Source organism: Carassius carassius, chromosome 1 (assembly GCF_963082965.1).
Source record: "Carassius carassius chromosome 1, fCarCar2.1, whole genome shotgun sequence".
NCBI classification, from domain to species: Eukaryota; Metazoa; Chordata; class Actinopteri; order Cypriniformes; family Cyprinidae; genus Carassius; species Carassius carassius.
In genome coordinates this window covers 36031574-36049551 of record NC_081755.1, presented here as the reverse complement: position 1 = coordinate 36049551, position 17978 = coordinate 36031574, and the positions used below count along the sequence as shown (strand labels likewise).

The following is a 17978-nucleotide window of genomic DNA, read 5'->3' as shown; positions in this document are numbered from 1 at the left end:
TTTTCCCATTCCTTCTCCTATCTAGTCTAAAACCGTGACCGTGTCGACTGTCACTTTATGTTCGAAAATCTATTGCACGAATCAAGCACGAATCAACCAACACAAGTTTCGAAAAAGGAAATAAGAAAATGATTTTAACGACCTTTTCTCGGAGCGCGTACAGGTTTTTTTTTTTTTTTTTTTTTGAACAGGCGTCACACAGCAACTACAGCTTCGGACAAACACGCATAACAGCAAATAATACTTCTACACAATGTTTCTCTTTTTTACAACAGAAATGCGAATTCAGCCGGTATTCAGTCTCATACAGTTTCGGGCTTGAATCGAATTGTATTCGAATTTTAAATGCATAATTTCAGTTAGGGTGAAGAAAAGCTTTTTGCTTCTCATCTGAGGCTCAAGATAGCGCATCGAGCAAAATATTACTGCATGTTTATTCAAAGCATTAGAATACATGACTGTGAAAAAAACATAATATTTAAAATAATGTTTATGAACCAATTATTATTAATTAAGTTGCTTAAAGAACTATAAACAAAACAGCATCATGTATGCATGCATTGTTAAATAAATAAAAAGGACGGGAAACCAGTCACACAGGATACATTTTTTCATTTAAAAACATGAGATGCGCGAAATATGCGTTCTGTGTGAACGGCTTGGTTTCAGTTTTGATGTAAACAAGATCTTCTCCACATTGATTTTTTTTTTAAGTGGCTTCAACTGGATAGGCTAACATAACCTTATAATGCAATGTCACATATATTGTCATCGCATCTCGTGCGTGTACACGAGGTGAAAAATGAGACAGCAGATACTGCGTGTCGAGCTCGTCCGCCTTTGAAAGTTGTGTAGACACAGCTGTGCGCGCGGCCAGATGGAATGGAACACGTACCGGGGCTCATAAGACAGCTTCCTTAATGCACACCTAAAATTCATATGCGCATTCGAATGTGGATTTTTATTTTAAATTCGACGAATATTCGAAAAAATATTTTTTTTGATAGCCTAAGAAAATCGCCTCTGCGATTTTTTGTTGTTGTTGTTGTTGAAATTTAATCGTAAACACAGCCATGTTGAAGCCTGCAGTAAATGTTTTGCATTATGGCAGTCCACTCTGCTTATTGTTTTTCGAAACTGTTGCACTCCTGTTTGTCATTTTGTACGTAACTTCACGCCAATAAATCATCAGAAATATTGGTATTTACCAATATATTGAATCTTAACATTCCTCCTGCCTGTTGTCCGTGGATTTACCTATATTTGGTGTTATTTGCCGTATAAAACTTTAGACATGCAAAATCGATTTTACAATCGATTCAATGAACACTCGTCACTCAAATCAAACAGGATTTTTTTCACAAAAGTGACAACCCAAGAAAGCAAAGTAAACGTTCTCTCATTTGTAGGTTGCATTGATACGTAGCGGTGGATGCAAGTAAAACAGTAGGCCTACCTCATTTTTTTCTCACCTGATATTCATGCAATAAACATGTTTTTGATGCGACCGAAGGCACGGGTTGAAGACCCAGTCAGTGACGTCACGATATGCTAATTTGTTTAAATTCATACCGACGTCATCACCATCACAAAAAACTACTTTTTTTTTTTTTTTTTACATTTAAACTTGAAAAAAAAATATATACCGACCTACAGACCCTTTTTTTTTAAATTACGGTTACTGCAAACCAAAATATTTTTAAGGATGGCCTAAAGAATGGCTCTTGATAACAGCATAGTTTCTAATGGGGTTGAAGAACCTTTGTTTAAAGTGCAGGCATGAACACAAAACCTTGTTATCTACCTTTTTCTCTGGGAAAATATAGTTTGTGGCTAAAGAAAGCAATAAGAAAGGCAGGAAGTGAGGGTTACAGTAGCAGGCCTTGGGCTGTCTAAACAGTGGTGCCCTTCTGAGTGAATGAGCCACTCTAGATCAATATAAGCACCTTGGACCTCAGAAGCCAGATAACATGTAACACAATTATGTTGTCAATTACCTAACAATACCAGCTCCCGATCAACATGAAGCAGGTCACGTCTCATTCAAAAGTATATGTATATACGCAATAGTGAACGCACACACACACACACATTTCAGTGCAGTTATTGTGTGTCTGAACTTGAAATGCCACACCTACACGCGAAGGCACTGATAAAGCCCACAGGGTTTGGCGTGGTATGACTGTTTGATCCATTGTATAGGATAAGAGTGGCGCACAGTGACATCAGCATGGCAGTATGCCAAAACTTTGCCCCCTGACTGAGCCATTCCTGTCAGCTGAAGGAGGGTTTAGAAAATAATACTTGCTCTATAGAAAAAGCCATGCAATGAATGAGCCATTGCCATTACGACCGAATAGTCGGTGGTTATAAATGATGATACGTGCAATCATTTTTAAACTATTAATATGTACCATGATGAAGTTATCATGAATGTTTACAGAGTGTGTGGATATGTTTGCCCAAACTATTGCTCAGACCCTGATCTATGATTGGTTAAGAGACTTTATGGAATTCTCATTTGCGTTTCATATAAGTATCATCTTTGTCCCAGATGATACTCTTACAATTAATTTGGAGACATCAAAATTTAATTGTAGAAATATAAAATGTATGTGAACAGCATAGCTCAAATACTGTAATTCAGTATGGGATGAATTTAAATTCAAAGTGATGTTCATATTAAAATTTTCCATGATCTAAACAAAAGCTAGAAAAAAAGGATATGCTCACTTGAGGCGGATAGAGTTTTTATTTAGTAAGAACACATGCATAAACTACAATAGAAACACACCAAATATATTCCTAGGTAAAGTCATAAGACTTTGTCTCAACAAGCCAAGAGACTAAACAATTTGCATGTAAATTTTTCCTATTAAAATGATTGGCTCATTCACTGTAGCTCTCTGAAGTATTTACTGTCAGTCGCTTATTGTGCTCTAAAACAATTAATTCATCACATTTAATAAAAGAGCCACAATGGCTTCCCCAGTGTATACCACTTCCATTTCTATTTTGTGCCAATTTCCCATTTCTATAATGCAGAAAATAACTTGGATGAAAACATATCTATTGCTAAGATCTGTTATCTAAAAAATGTCCATTTGCTTTCTATTTAAAGTTGTCATGTAAGAGAATCAACTGGGATATTTAGAGGTCTCATTTGTCATTTTCTTTCCGATGTGAGACTGAAGACTGAAGTTTATACAGTAGATGGATTTGTGTTGTGTGATCGTCTGAGTGAGTATGTGTTAGATGTGGAGGCGTGTTTGAAGTTTATGTCTGGAAACTGTAAAGTAGAGGTTTATTCAATAGTTACAGCTGGAACGCAGGTTTGGACTGGTATAGTGGATCTGTAAAGAGGTGACGGTTGTGAGATAAGTGTGTGTGTGTGTGTGTGTGTGTCTACAAGGTTTCCAAGGCTGTCCAATCAAACCCATCCCAATCCTACCCACTGCTGCCCACTCTTTTCCCAGAGTCCACAGCAGTGGCCCCCAAGTGGGGCCTCCAAGTCGACTTCCTGTAAGAGGGAGAGCAAAGCAGGAAGCAATTTGTCACACAGGATTAAACGACAGGAATAATAAAAAGAGGAGAGGAAAATAAGTGTGCCTTTCTCCAAATCTAGACATGAAAGCCTTGAGGGAGAAACAGCAAGAGAGAAATACAAATAAATGGAAATATAAGATAACAGCCTAGACAAAAATATTAAACCAAACTGTCAGTCAAGTGGGATGTTGACTTTGCTGACACATGGATAGAGACACGGACATCAATTCGACTCATAAGATAGTTAAAGAAATTGAGAGAGAGGAAGAAAAAACAGAAAGGACGACTTAGAAGGGAAAGTGGAAAGCGCTGCAGAGCATGTAGCTGTTGTTTGGTGATAGATGTACAATGCAACACACTGAGCACTGATTTGACGAGGAGAAGGAAGGAAAATAAGCAAATCGTGCTTGTTTATGGAAGTGAAAGCAAATTCACTCTGAGAAACCTTTGCAGTCCAGCTGCAAAACCTGTTCTCTCCTTACTTTACAATGAAAAAAAATGAGCCTGGACATTGAGAGTCTCAAACTAAAATGACCTGGAAACCAGTTGAGTAACTGAAGTCCAGTTATAACCCCATTACAACACACAAAGTTATTTTCATAGTTTTGGGTCGGTAAGAAACATTTAAAATAACAATTAATGTTTGTATTCAAGGATGCATTAAAATTGACCAAAAGTGGCAGTAAAGAAATTTATGTTAGAAAATATTTCTATCTCTAGTTAATGCAGTTTTTTAAGTTTTCTATTAAATCAAAGAATCCTGAAGAAATGTAATGGATTAAGCAACACAACCCATTTCAACCCTGATAATATTAAGAAATGTTTCTTGAGCAGCAAATCAGAATACATTTGCCATCACAGGAATAAAATGGGTTTAAAAATATATTAAAATAGAAAATAATTATTTTAAATTGTGACAATATTTCATAATAATACCATTTTTAATGTATATTTGATCAAAGCCTGAGAGTCCTTTTTCAAAAAATATCAACAAAATCTTATACAAACCTACTGTATAAAGACCAAAAATACATAGAAATCAATTCACATAGGCTAATTGTATTTCAGTTAGATGTGTAGTTGTGCAGCATGTGGGAAAAAAAATAAATATTAATATTAAAAGCCGAAGAAGACTGATTTGCAGATTTAAGGATAAAGGCATGAGGTGGCCGTGTGAAACCATTTTGTGGTTGGAGACGTGAATTGAAATGTTTTGTATGTTTTCAGTGGAATAGCGTCATGGAACTGGAAAGTCTGGTTGGTAATACTGCCAGACAGAATGGTTCATATGAAGGCAAAGTAGCACTGTGTGTGTAACCCTCCCTCTCTGACGCTCTCGGTGGCATAAGCTCACTAACCCAAACCAGCTGTGTGGCCCACACTGACAGGAAATTGATAAAAGAAATGGAGGGATGGAGGAAAGGTAAAAAGAAGGGTAACATATTTTATGCGTTCCTCCATAAATGCCTGCTGAATCAGGGAGATTCTTTTGTGTTTAACTTTTTCTGCCAATTCCATGCGACTTACAGTAACAGACATCAATAGCCTGATTAATCAATGGTTAACACACAATCATGATAAAAGCTAATATAAACCAGTTATCCACTATACACACACACACACACGTTCTAGATTTAAATAAATCATTGGTTTGTTACAGGAACACAATATCGGTTTTTTAGGCAGCTAGCCTGTGAGGAAATGCTAACTGCTAACTCCCCCATTGTCGTAGTATTATTAAGACGACAAACAAAAAAGAAGTAGGCGATCTTCATTCGTTGTTACACTGTGAGTGCATACTTCTCTCTGTAGTACACTTAATCTCTAAAACTTTATTCTCTATGGTACACTTGTGGTATGTTGAAAATTTAAAATGCAGTGCTGCTTATTTATTAACTAACTGCATTAACTGCACTCACTTGACCACATGTGTATATATGTATGCACACTTAGCCATGTTGGAAAGCAAAATTGTCCATACAATAAATAAATGTCGAAGAAAAAAAAAAGCCCTCTGGGACATTCTGAAATGCCCTCATTTAAAAAAAGTTTCCTTTCAGGATTTATAGTAATTTAATATTTTATATATTTTATATATCACTTTTTCCTAATGTTGGGATCAGAAGGAAGGCAATACAAAAACACAAAGCACAAATTGGCACTGCACAGTGCACAGCATCTTGTTGTCTTCAGATCATCTTTATCATTTAGTTTCTGTGTAGACCTGCGCATTCGCCTCTCTCATAAAAAACCACAATACGTGAAAATCCAAGCACTCAGCTGTTAAAATGTGGGAAACACATTAGCACCAAGCTGTGACCTGTCAGGTTGACACATTAATGGACTGACAGTGCAGAACAGCTGGCAACAGGAGAAAGCCAAAAATGAGCAGAATGTTTTTCTGTTTGGGAGTTTTGTTGAAAGACAGGAGGACATAAACCAAGAGCGACAGATACAAAGACAATGCATTCTTTCGGACATGGTGACTGTGAGGACAGTATGATGGAGTGAGTATTTCTGACCTCTGCTAAAAATAATACAGTTTACTCAAGAATACTGCGCCAAGACATTCCACATCCAGCCAGCCGAGCGAGACAGAAAGCACTCAGGATGACAGCACGTGTGTGTCTAATCCGTGATGAGACTGAGCGACCTCTACATGCGATAAAAAAGACTGAGTCACCGTCTGGGTGACGATTTCCTGCAAATCTCAACCTGCTATAACACACACACACTTCCTCCAGAGTCAAGGATTCACAATCTTGATAATATAATAAAATGACCGCGTTTTTGATGATTAATGGTAAAGCACTTTGTGAATGTGCTTGATTCTTTGTGCTGTGACACACCCAAAGCTGACATACAGTAGTCAGGCTAGCTCACATACCATTATCTTACAAGTGGCTCTATAACAAGTGTGTACATTTCCAAAAATGCTATTCTTTTAAACTTTCTATTCATCAGAGTATCCTGAAAAGCGTGCAACACAATTTCCACAAGAATATTAAGCAGAAAACAACTGTTTTAAAAATGTACAATTATAAGAAATGTTTCTTGCGGACTAATCAGCATATTAGAATGATTTCTGAAGAATCATGTGACACTTGAGGCTGGAGTAAAGGCATTTTTATTTTTAAAAACTGAAGTATATTATAATATAATATAAATATATAATATAAATATAATATTTCACATTATTTTTTTTATCAAATATATGTAGCTTTGGTGAGCATAAGAACTAATTCTATATGCTATTTATATCAAACTAAGATGGTATTACCATCTGATACATCCCTGTACCGCCAGAGTACTTTTTTGTAAGGATATGTACTGTATGCACTGACAAATCTATCTGTCCAGGTTGTGAGGGAGATGTAGGACAGATATACACACATACACACACAACCTATTAAGTATCATTAATGGCTGAACTCACCAGGGTGTGCCGTTGGCTGTGCGAGTGGGCTGAGACAGAGTGACCTCTAGTTGCCCCTGTAAAAGAGAAAAGGACAGATCACATGGGCATCTGGAAGGTATTGATCTTTCACTTGCCTTCCAGTAAACTCTGCTAGATATTCTCGAAGGATGTCTCTTTCACTTCCTTTGTTTCAATGTTCAACACACATCATATGGTTCTATTTAGAACTTTAGTTTCGGGTTGCTATGATACCAAAATTTCAGTGGTCAATACCAACTGTAAAAAAAAGATTCTACAGTAAACGCCTGTTTATTGGTTAGCTGCAAGTTACATAACTATGTATGGTGAAAAACTGTAAATGGTATAAACTATGAATTACTGTATACTGTAATTTAGTGTGAGTGACACAAGTAAGTCTCTTTATTTGTGCCATCAGTAATGCACATCAGGGTGTTTTGTTTAACATTTTCTATACACAGTACATGAGTTCATATTTTTGAATTATTTTAGTGTCATATATGCTTCCCTTAAACATTAAATGAACAAAAAGCCATTCCAGGTGGGGGAAAAAAATAGGTTGATCATGAAATAGCTGGTCTTTAATTATGAATCATTATAAATAATTATGGCTTGGCATTATACCAAAAATCTAATACCAGCATATGGGTGAAAACTTTCAAAGTAACCATACATTCAACTCCACTCTTGCACAGTGTGCTAGCAGTGGCTTCAAAAACTAGCTGTCTGAGATGTTTTGGCCGTTGATGCCTGAGCAGATGATTGATAGCGCGGCAGGCTACGGTTCGAGGGATGTCCGGATTCTTTAGTGCATTCCTCAGGTCTGGCTTCCCCTTCCCCATCTCAGAGCTCATATTAAAGAGGGGAAGACGGAAGGAGAAAGGAGCTCTGGACTGCAGCAGGGGTCCAGGAAAGGTCAACCGGAATGACCTGGAAAGCCTTTGATGTGGCTCAACGTAGCTAACCAAAAGAAAATGTAGCAATAGGTCATTATGTCAGTTAGCCAGCTTTATGGTGTCTCATCGTTCATAATTGTCAACTAATCATGAGTTAAGTCATGTAATTTGTATGGTAACTATCAAACAACTTGTACAAATACCTAATCCATGCTGTGAGTCATAAGGTCATTTACTGGATTCTAAAATTCTCCCTTGGTTAAAGAAAACCCCATGGGTTCTGCAGATGTAAACCAGAACGGTAACTGACCAACTTCCTACTTGCTGCATGATACATGTTCTGAAACTACCACACGCACAAACACACAATCACCTAGTAGTCTAAATTTGGATTTCCCCATTGACCTTCTTAACTTAAGCCAGAACATGATGGTAGTGTGAGAGCGGAATGGTTTGTCGGACATAGCAACAGTAATTAAGGAGGGCAGGTTTTTTTTTTTATTATCATTATTATTTAGCTATTTTGCCTTTATTAGAATAGGACGGATCAGGACTGACAGGAAGAGTAGTGGAAGAAAGATGGGGGCAGGATTGGGTAAGGTCCTCGAGTCGGGATTCGAACTCAGGATGCCTGTAGCGCAACAGCAAGGCTATCGGCGCCAAAAGTAGGGCAGTTTTTGTGAAGGGTCAATGCATGTCACAATGCAGAATAAACATGTTAGTGCCAAGAGCTGTGGGAACGGAACGAGGCTGGTGGAGAAAGGGATAATGCACGACACCTGTGCCACTCACCCTTTTATCCTTCTGTGGCGCCGGAGTCGCGCATTATCACTAACTCCACTGGCCTCACTCCATTCCCATAGCTCTCGGCCCCACCCCACTCGTCACAAAAAAAGATATGGTGCTACTTCCTTTTCGCTGGAACTTTACCATTTTTTCCACACTAAATTACCAAAAATGGAACATTATTTAGTTACTTTATAAACCATTTTTGCATTTGAATTTTGCAATTTGGCTAACACTTAGTCACTAGGTCATAAACCAACAAACATACTTCAAAAAACAAGTGCACTTATTAACAGCACCTCTTCGGTAGTACTTGGCAGTTATTTCCAACACACAAACACTTAGCACTCATGGGCACTTGACTGCTGCATTCAGATCATAAAATTAGAAATAAGGGCTGTTCTTAGAACTGACAAAGACATAGAGCACTTTTGTGCTCAATCCATCTCTATGCAATACCAACCCAGCTCTGCCTCGCCCAGCCCCTCTGGACAAACTCTGTCCCGCAGCCAGCACTCAGACCCTTCACACCCACTGGACAGTAAATCCAAACTGTCCTTCCCTGAGAACAGATCTGATGTCAGCTTTAGTTTCCTCTCTGTTCTACCTTACATGCATATAATTGAGCCTGAATATTGACCTGTATGACTTTTCATTCTCCATTCACTTTCACTGTATAGACGAAAAAAGATTCTCAAAATATCTTTGAGTTCCACAAAAGAAAGTCAGTCATACAGGACTGAAGCGACATGAGGGTGATGAGGGTGAATTTTTTATTTTTGGGTGAACTATCCCATAAATGACGTACATGAGGAAGGGACGAAGAGAAAACAATGTCAGACATAGAGGGAAACATTTCCTGCTTTCAACTGTGTTGCTTCTGTCAACACTATTAAACTAAAACAAACACAAAGTGAAGCCTCGAATACCTTCTGGGAGGTGATGGCTAAAAAATTTTTTAAAAAACATACAAAAGTGTCCTCAAAGATTTGTTGGCTCCTACCATTTTGCCAGCAATTTTCTTGTGAGTGGTCCTGTAGTCAATAAAAGCAGTGTTTTGCCCATAACAGGCAGCGAGCACACCGCAATTTGCAATAAATACTGTTTATGAGTGGATTCTAGTTAAAGTTGATTTCCAGGAAAATTACAAAGAGGCTCATTTACACAACCATGTATTTCTGACCACTGAGATCTGAGTCCTTCTGACCCCTGTCAACCGCCCACCCACTGGCAAGCCCAGGCTGCGGTGCCACACTCGGTTTGCCTACGGGTTCTTGTTAATGACTGGTATGCATGCACTGGCTCTGATTCTGCCCTTTGGTCCAGTGACTCTGTAAGGTTTATCAGAATCGATCCGGCTGTAAACTGACTCAGTCTGACTCCCCCACATCAGCTGTAACTCTAGTCCCCCTCACCTTGACCTCTTTCACAGACACGCACCTCTATGTGTGTGTGACAAAATCGGCACCGCTCTGTGGCATCGTGTTTCAGTTCTCTGGCACAGCCTCGGAGGAACGTTCCGTGCCGGGCTGCGGGCTCCTGAGGGTCATGAGGCTAAAGACTCAAGAAGACGGTTCTTTTCTTACACAAACTCTTTCAAAGAAACAACAAACATTTCATGAGTGTGAAGAAATTTGTAAAAAAAAAAAATAATAATAAATTTGTACATTTATTATTTCTTATTTTAGGCCATATATTTTCTTTGTTTTAAAAGAGTCACCATATTACTCATATAAATGTCTAGTTTCTAGGTTGATTAATGTTTTAATGGTTATAATATACAGTATACGCATACATTAGGACAGTAAGATTTTTTGGAACAAAAATATTACTTCTATTCAGCAAGAATGCATGAAATTGATGAAAAGAGACAGTAAAGACATTCATAATGTTATGATTACTTTTTAACTTTATATTCATCAATGAATCATGAAAAAAATGTATCAACGTTTCAATGTATCAGTGTGGTAAACAGTGGCGGCTCGTCAGGGGAGGCATAGCTTCCCCAAAATTTTGAGGTGAAAATGAGGACGATTTAATGTTAATAGAATTCACAATTCATTTCAGTTCATGTCTCTGAAGCTTGATTTTTTGTTTGTAGATTCACAGCTATAATACCACATGTAACTGAAGTTGGAAAGTGCCGCTGTTCTAACGCAAATGAGACAAATCTACTGCTGTAATTACTAAGTGATAGAGAGGGGGGGGGCTGAGCTCTTATGCCTTCGTTGGTAAAAAAAAATGTTTTATACAAAAACAAAACCTATCAGCACTGAGCGTTCACCTTCAGTGCTTACGAGTGTTGAGAAAAAAAAAACCTTGTAGGGGAGGCTAGCCTCCCCTCTGGTATATCAACCAATCATCACAGAGATGTAAATTACGTGCTATTAGTTTGAACATCTCACGCTGTGCTGATAATGTACCAAGTACTTATGATGAGTAGTGATATTGAATATTTGATCGCCAACAGATTTACCAAGCTGTCATTCAGACAGTATACAAATTAAAAATAAAAGGAGAACAATCCAGTCTGGATAATCAACTTTATTAAATAGCACAACAGACAGCTCTCTTATAACACTTTCAAGAAGGGATGGATGTTTGCTTCAAGTGATAGGATACGTAAGTGAAATTATATTATCTTGCTGTTTGTGTGTCGTTTTTGTTATGCTTTCTAATTAAAGCCACCAAAAATGATTGGTGTTTTAAAGTTGTTAAGCAAATAATAATAATAACAGTCGGCAGGGATCCCAAAACCAATACAATTAGTGTGCATCCTCTATTTTAAAACCCACGAGCCGCCACTGGCTGTCAAATCAATTAATTGCGATTAATCGCAACCAAAATAAACGTTTGTTTACATAATATGTGTGTACTGTGTAGCCTACATTTATATGTATATATAAATACATATATATAATCAAATAAATGCAGCCTTGGTGAGCACAATTGATTTCTTTCAAAAACATTCACCAAATCTCATCAACCCCAATCTTTTGAACAGTAGTACAGGCCTTTTAAAGCTTCTAAAAGTATATAAATAAAAAAAAGAAAACGGTTAAAAAAGATCAAACACAGCAAAATGTAAAGATTGCTGTTAGATAAATATTGAAATATTATTGTATTCTAAGGTGCATGTGACAGTTTTGGCACTAAATCTATGAAACGCTATTCAGGTCAGCGGCAAGACGCTTTATGACCGGCACACCACAATTTACAACTAGAGCTGCTAAGTTTAGTACATACGCACACACATTAACAATGATGGTGTAGGGAGTAGGGAAAGGTGTCCACTTGGCATAGGGAGATGGACTGGCTGAGGTCCTTGCCAGAGGAAGAGTGGACTTAAAAGAGCAGGATGAAGGTGAGAAAGAAGATAAAAGTGTGTTACAGAGCAAAAGGGGGTGTGTATAATGAGACTTGCTTAATGTTTAACCAGGGTGGAGAGGCACCATAAATGTTGGACAGGCTCAGCAGGAGAGACTGAGAGGTGCCATTAAACCTCTCTCTTTTGCTCTCTATTAGCCATACGGTTCCTCTGAGTGGCCCACGCTTTTCATTCATTTGCTAATGTTGGTGTACGTGCATTTCTTTGTATGTTAAAGATGTCCTTTTAGCCTGTAGGATTTCAGAAAAAAAACACAATTCAAATCCAGATGAATTTCAGGAAACCACACATCCGAATTCTTGTTCAATGTCATACGTTCCACTACAAACCCCTTCCCAAGACATATAAAGAGTTCACAGCACTGAAAATGAGTCTGTCTGTTTCACATGTTTTTCTTATATCTAATAAAGCTTAATCTGGGGATTGAGTCGGTTAGGAACACTGGGAAAGGTATGGCGTGTGAGCGGGACCTCTGGCAAGAGCGTTCTAGGATGAGGACAGGATGAATCATCCAGAAGGAGATGCTGTGATGGGTTCGTTCCGTGGCTCACTTCCGTTCCTGTGTCCCAAGAGATGGGGTTGAGTAAGAGGGCGGAAATGCCGCTGCTCTGCCAACCACGGGCCTCTGGAGCAGATGTTCATCTGTGTGCTTTTTTGTTTTTTTCTATGCTTCTACCCTGAGGGGACTTTTAGGGACAGGCAGGATTAGCCAAACAAAACAAACTTCATTTACTTTTTAAATTTTTCTGAGTGGCCTGAAAGACCACCACTTTAACTTTGTATATTGAATTTTAAGGTATCATGCAATCCGTTTTTATGTTTATGTAACAGTTTGTCAAAGTTACTGTGTGTTGCTGGGAAACTAAGTCTAAAAAGTGAAAACATAAAGGGAAAAAAACAAATGTAGCGTTATGGAAAATCGGTTTATTTCGCCCATATCGCTCCAACAAAAACAACAACAAAACATTAAACCTCAATTTAAACCTGCATAGCGCAAGATTTTGGCTCATTGCAGAGGTTGTGGGGGAAATACCATCTCAAAGCTCTGTGGTTCTACCGTTATACATTAACAGCTCTGAGGCTGTGCCAGGAACTCCTGCCAGTTTGTGTTTCTTTCCCAAGATGCCCTGCTCCTCACCCCAACAGCTGCAGTGGGCGGGTGTCATAGCATCTTCAAGGCACAGCGTGAATTTCAAAAACAAAAAGAAAGAAAGTTCTGTGTCTCCTAAGAAACATGGAAGAGTGAATCAAGGGATGTTCGTCACTCTAAAATAGGAAAAAGGGGGAAGAGCAGGAGCGTGCAGGACAAACAGAAGCTCTCTTTCAGCTCTCCCACTGTCTGTTTGGCCAGCTTGATTGGGGAACGCTGCTGACGTCAGAAGAGCAGATCCCAGAACCAGCACTGCACTGCTGCATGCTTGCTATTAGGAAGGCTTTAAAGGGATAGTTGGTCACCTTTATGTCATTTCAAACTTTTATAACTTTCTTCTGTGAAACCCAATAAGAGACATTGTGAAGAATGTCATTGTGAATTACTGGACCTCCTTGACTTGGACAAAAAAAAAAACTGTTGAAACATATCTCTTGTGTTCCACAGAAGAAAGAAAGTCATTCAGGTTCGGAATAACATGAGGATGAGCAAAGTATTAAAGTTAGCAAAGTTATAACAAAGTTATAAGCCTGAATATCAGGTTTCCTTATAATATAGGACAAAATATTTGGTTTATTTCAGCATAGATATAGTGCAGATGTACATGTGAATTAAAAGTGGATCTGTGGACATGATACATTTAACTGCGGCCTCCTGTGGCACAAACAAAAGGACCGTTAACAGTCACTGCAGAGAGGAAGTATCCAAACACACACGTCTGTGGGGTCAGACCACCTGCTTGAGTGTGTGGCCTACAGAGGGTTGGGTGCAATGGAGGAGGTCTTTGTGTAAACACGTCAATGGATGTTTCCGGAGCGGGCTTTCCTAGACTTCAGCCAAACCAGGCCTCTTTGTACCCTCCGTATTTCCAAGCAAGTATTTCCTCTTTGGCAATAACAGTTGACAGTGAAAGCCCAACCTTTTAGAGGTATCTGGTATTTAGTTTGATTTGGGGGAAAAGGTTGCTAATACTTCACCAAAACAGAGCAAAAATCATCAAGCAAAATGGGTAAAGTAATGAAACTAAGCCAGACTGATTTAGCCAGCAAAATTCCCAACTTGAAAATCCAGTTTAAGCCCTTATCTATGTGATAGAAATATGATCACATTAGCAACATTTCAGTGAAATTTTGTGGGAAAAGCACAAGCGCTGCTCACACAGAAGTCACTTTCAATCCAAGTAGCTTTCTGTTGGTCATTTAAGTGAATTCACATAACCAATTTGAACCAGATGTGAAATCTGAATGGGGAAATCTTTTGCCCTTGTGCAAAATTCCCATTTGTGTGGTTTCTTAATGAAATTCCTGGAATTTTGCACTCATTTTCTGAATAATGGTGAATGTGACTGCACCTTAAGCCAATCATTAGTAATTAGTAAATGTAAATGATCATGGACTGGTAGATAATGGACTAACACCAAGATGGTCAAGCTGGTTTTTGGTGGCACGTCTACGCTAAAAAAATTGAATCACCAGTTTAGTCAAGTTAGACACCATCTCTCATGTTGCAAGTTTAAGCTTAATATTCCAACAAGTCCTTAAAGAATAAGCTTTGATAGTTCAAACCACCAAAATGGGAGAGTGCTAATTATAAACAAGAGAAAAATAGGTGCCACCCACCAAGTCCTGAGCAGCAGCCACTTAGTTTGTCTTAGGAAGGGAAAACTGAAGGTTGTTGCTTGGACTATTGATCCTGCCCGGCATGTAGAGGAAGCCTGGCTTTGCAGATGCACTTTAGATATCAATATCTTTTATCAATAATCAATAAAGGCACCGTGGCAACAGTGAAAACAGCAAGGGTCAATTGTAGCGGTGCAACAGCAAGAAAAAATTGAGAAATCATAATAAAAATTCAAGCTCTGCATGCCCTAAAACAATGACTCAGCAAATAGGCACTCATATTACAATAGCCATTCATATAGTTAGAGCTGATCAAGTCTTTAAAGCTGCTTCATTACTGTATATGTGATACCCAAAGATGTGGGAAGGCACTCAGCTGACTATGTAAGATTATCTAATGGTTACATCACATACTGGAGACTGGCAGCGTTCAGCAGATCAATTTTATCAAATTTAATCATCCAATCAAATTCAAACTGAGTTTCTCTGAAACTCTGTTTCCAAAATCACCCATTCACGTCTAAATTATCCTGTACTATTAGACTATCCCATCTGACAACACTTTAAAAAGTGCATTTTTTTCTTCCTGGTCATGTCTTTTCTTGCCACTTGGCGCCAAGGACTGGTGCCTTTAAAAAAAAAATAGGGACATGATGAACCTGGGGTATGCATTGACCTATTAACCTCCTATATTCTACCCCCATTACCCTGACACAGACGCACATAGAAACCCTTCACAGAGACATAAATGGGTTAATGGCATAAGACTTCGGCAAGGAAATATGAGGATTATTGATCTCTGGGCGATTAGTCCATAGAGGATAGATGGAGAGATAAGAGTTCAGTCTATAAGAGATTGGCGCAAAAGGTCCCTTAGGCTGTTTCTTATTGATTGGCCTAGTGCATTTGTGTAAAACAGGGTTTCACAATATGTGACCGATTAGAAAACCAGTAGGTGTCTCGTACAGCGTGTGTGCATAATATACGTCCAGACATGTCAATATGTCTTTATACCCGCCTATCAGAGAACTGATATGAACTGTAGACAGTACACTTGAGGTAAGCCAGCATTACATGTGGGTGTTGGGTCATAATGGGATGTGGAATACTTCCAGCTGTAGGCGAGTAGCCATCCCAAGAAATACACAGGATCCACCAAGTGTGAGATGGAAATATTTCTGCTTAAATTCAGAAATGCTCAAAACTGCCTTTGTGTGAGTGTGAGGAAGGCTCTCTGGCTGTTGAAAAACTAATTTAGTGTACAAAAGGGGATCAATACCAGAGATTTTACTGACAGAGGAGCCATTATGAAATATTTGATCATGCGGATGTGTTCTGCTGCAGTGTCACAGAGGCATAAAATAGATGGGGAACCTGAGTGCTGGCTCAGCTGAATGTGCTTCACTGTTCATTACATTTCGCAGGAACCCTTCATCTCTGTTCTTCACTATGATTTGTGCCTCTCTTTTTTAACCCATATGGGCTAATCTTGAAACACCTCAACAATACGATCTTGTGTGTGACAACAGTGGAATACTTTTGGATGCATAGTTGACATACAGACAAAGGACAATTACGTATTTTATAACTACATATTTTGATTTTCATGGTGTCCTACTAACAGGACTGCTAGAATTAAAAAGCTCTCAAAACCATATACACAGTGAGCATATGTATTAATGGCTCACAAATAATACCTTGGGATCAATGGTATCTTAGCATGCAAACGGAAATATGACCAGAAAAACTAGTTTTGCTAGAACAACCTTGGTGTTCTTATCACACACTATGTCCAACACTAATCAACTTGCACATATCAGTGCTTCAAACATATGTCTGAATATGTCTATAATGTATGAATATAAAAAAATGTATTTACCTTTGAGCATTACAGTATACACATGTAGAGAGTCTTTGAGAATGACTGCGATTATGGTATTATATCGTTACTAGTATATAATCCAGTAGTGACAACTAGTATTCTTTCCAATTTCACTAGTATTATCCATTTATTTAAACAGTGGTGCTTATTCATTACATATCAGTACTTATACTAATAGTGACTAATAGCTATTTAATAAACCACTAACACCTATTATTTATATGAACACTGGTTCCTTTACTAGTAATAATTAGTTCTGAATAAATAGACACTAATATACTTAATCATATGACAAACAAAACAATCATTGCGTGAGACAAGTAATGTAGCTAGTGACACTTAGGATAGATAGTAGTGTCTAGATAAATATATACATGTATCTAGTAAATAAGTACTAAGCAGGACTAGTTACTGAACACCCAACGTAAAGAACTTGTATCAAATTAAAAGGTACTAGTAAACTGGAATAGGTATCTAACGTTAGCAATACATGTTGAGATCTGAACCACACATCCCCATACAATTCAATGGGGGGAAATGTCAATATGTTACTTGATTTTACTTAAAAACAATAAATGTTAATTGTTATGTATGGGTTCATGACTTGTGAAACATTAACAAGTATATAAAAAAATAAAAACAAGTATACAAAAAATATTGTTACGTTTTCAAAAAAGTATAAGTGGCATCAGAACAGCTATCAGTTAGTTTGAACTACAGAACTGAACCATACTGGATATCATACAGTGCTGTCTAGGTAGTCAGCTAGCTTCTTAGGTTTTGTCTACATAACTTACCCTTCCAGTGTGTGTGTGCTCGTCCTGATTGCGTAACTCAAAAGACTCTTCCTCCTCTTTCTCCCCATGATCCCGAGCCAGCAAACTGAAGCCTTGTCTGCAGCACACAAGCCAGCAAAGTCCCTGCAAAGGCATTCAAATCACGGCGTGTCGTCCAGTTTCTATCCGTAAAAGTCCAGTGATTTCCACCGTCCTGTCGTGCAGATGGGACAGATGGAGACTGTCTAGTCGCAGGAAACGAGCTGATCCGAGTGAATAAACTCTGAGACAACTGACAATACCGCGTTTTATCACGCGGGATATATCCAAATACGAGTCCAACTTAAGAGAAAAAAACTGATATGATAAAATATGTTTTATCACATAGCTACGTTCAAAAGGAGAGTTGATAAAACAACGCTTCTTATCGGCTTCTGCTGCGTCTCTGATTCTGCGTGAGCGGGACATGAGCATGCAGGCTCTTTGAGAAGCGTGAGTG

General features: G+C 38.3%; 1 protein-coding gene across 1 annotated transcript in view; it reads right to left on the bottom strand.

Annotated features, from left to right (window-relative positions):
- Positions 1 to 17978, bottom strand: part of plekhh3 (pleckstrin homology, MyTH4 and FERM domain containing H3) — a 38233-nt gene extending 20255 nt beyond the window's left edge. The window contains exons 1-2 of the mRNA XM_059557519.1: positions 17501 to 17978; positions 6983 to 7038 (exon numbers count right to left, since the gene is read on the bottom strand). Coding sequence (XP_059413502.1) covers positions 6983 to 7038; positions 17501 to 17635 — 191 coding nt within the window. The 5' untranslated portion in view covers positions 17636 to 17978. The remainder of the gene's footprint in view (positions 1 to 6982; positions 7039 to 17500) is intronic.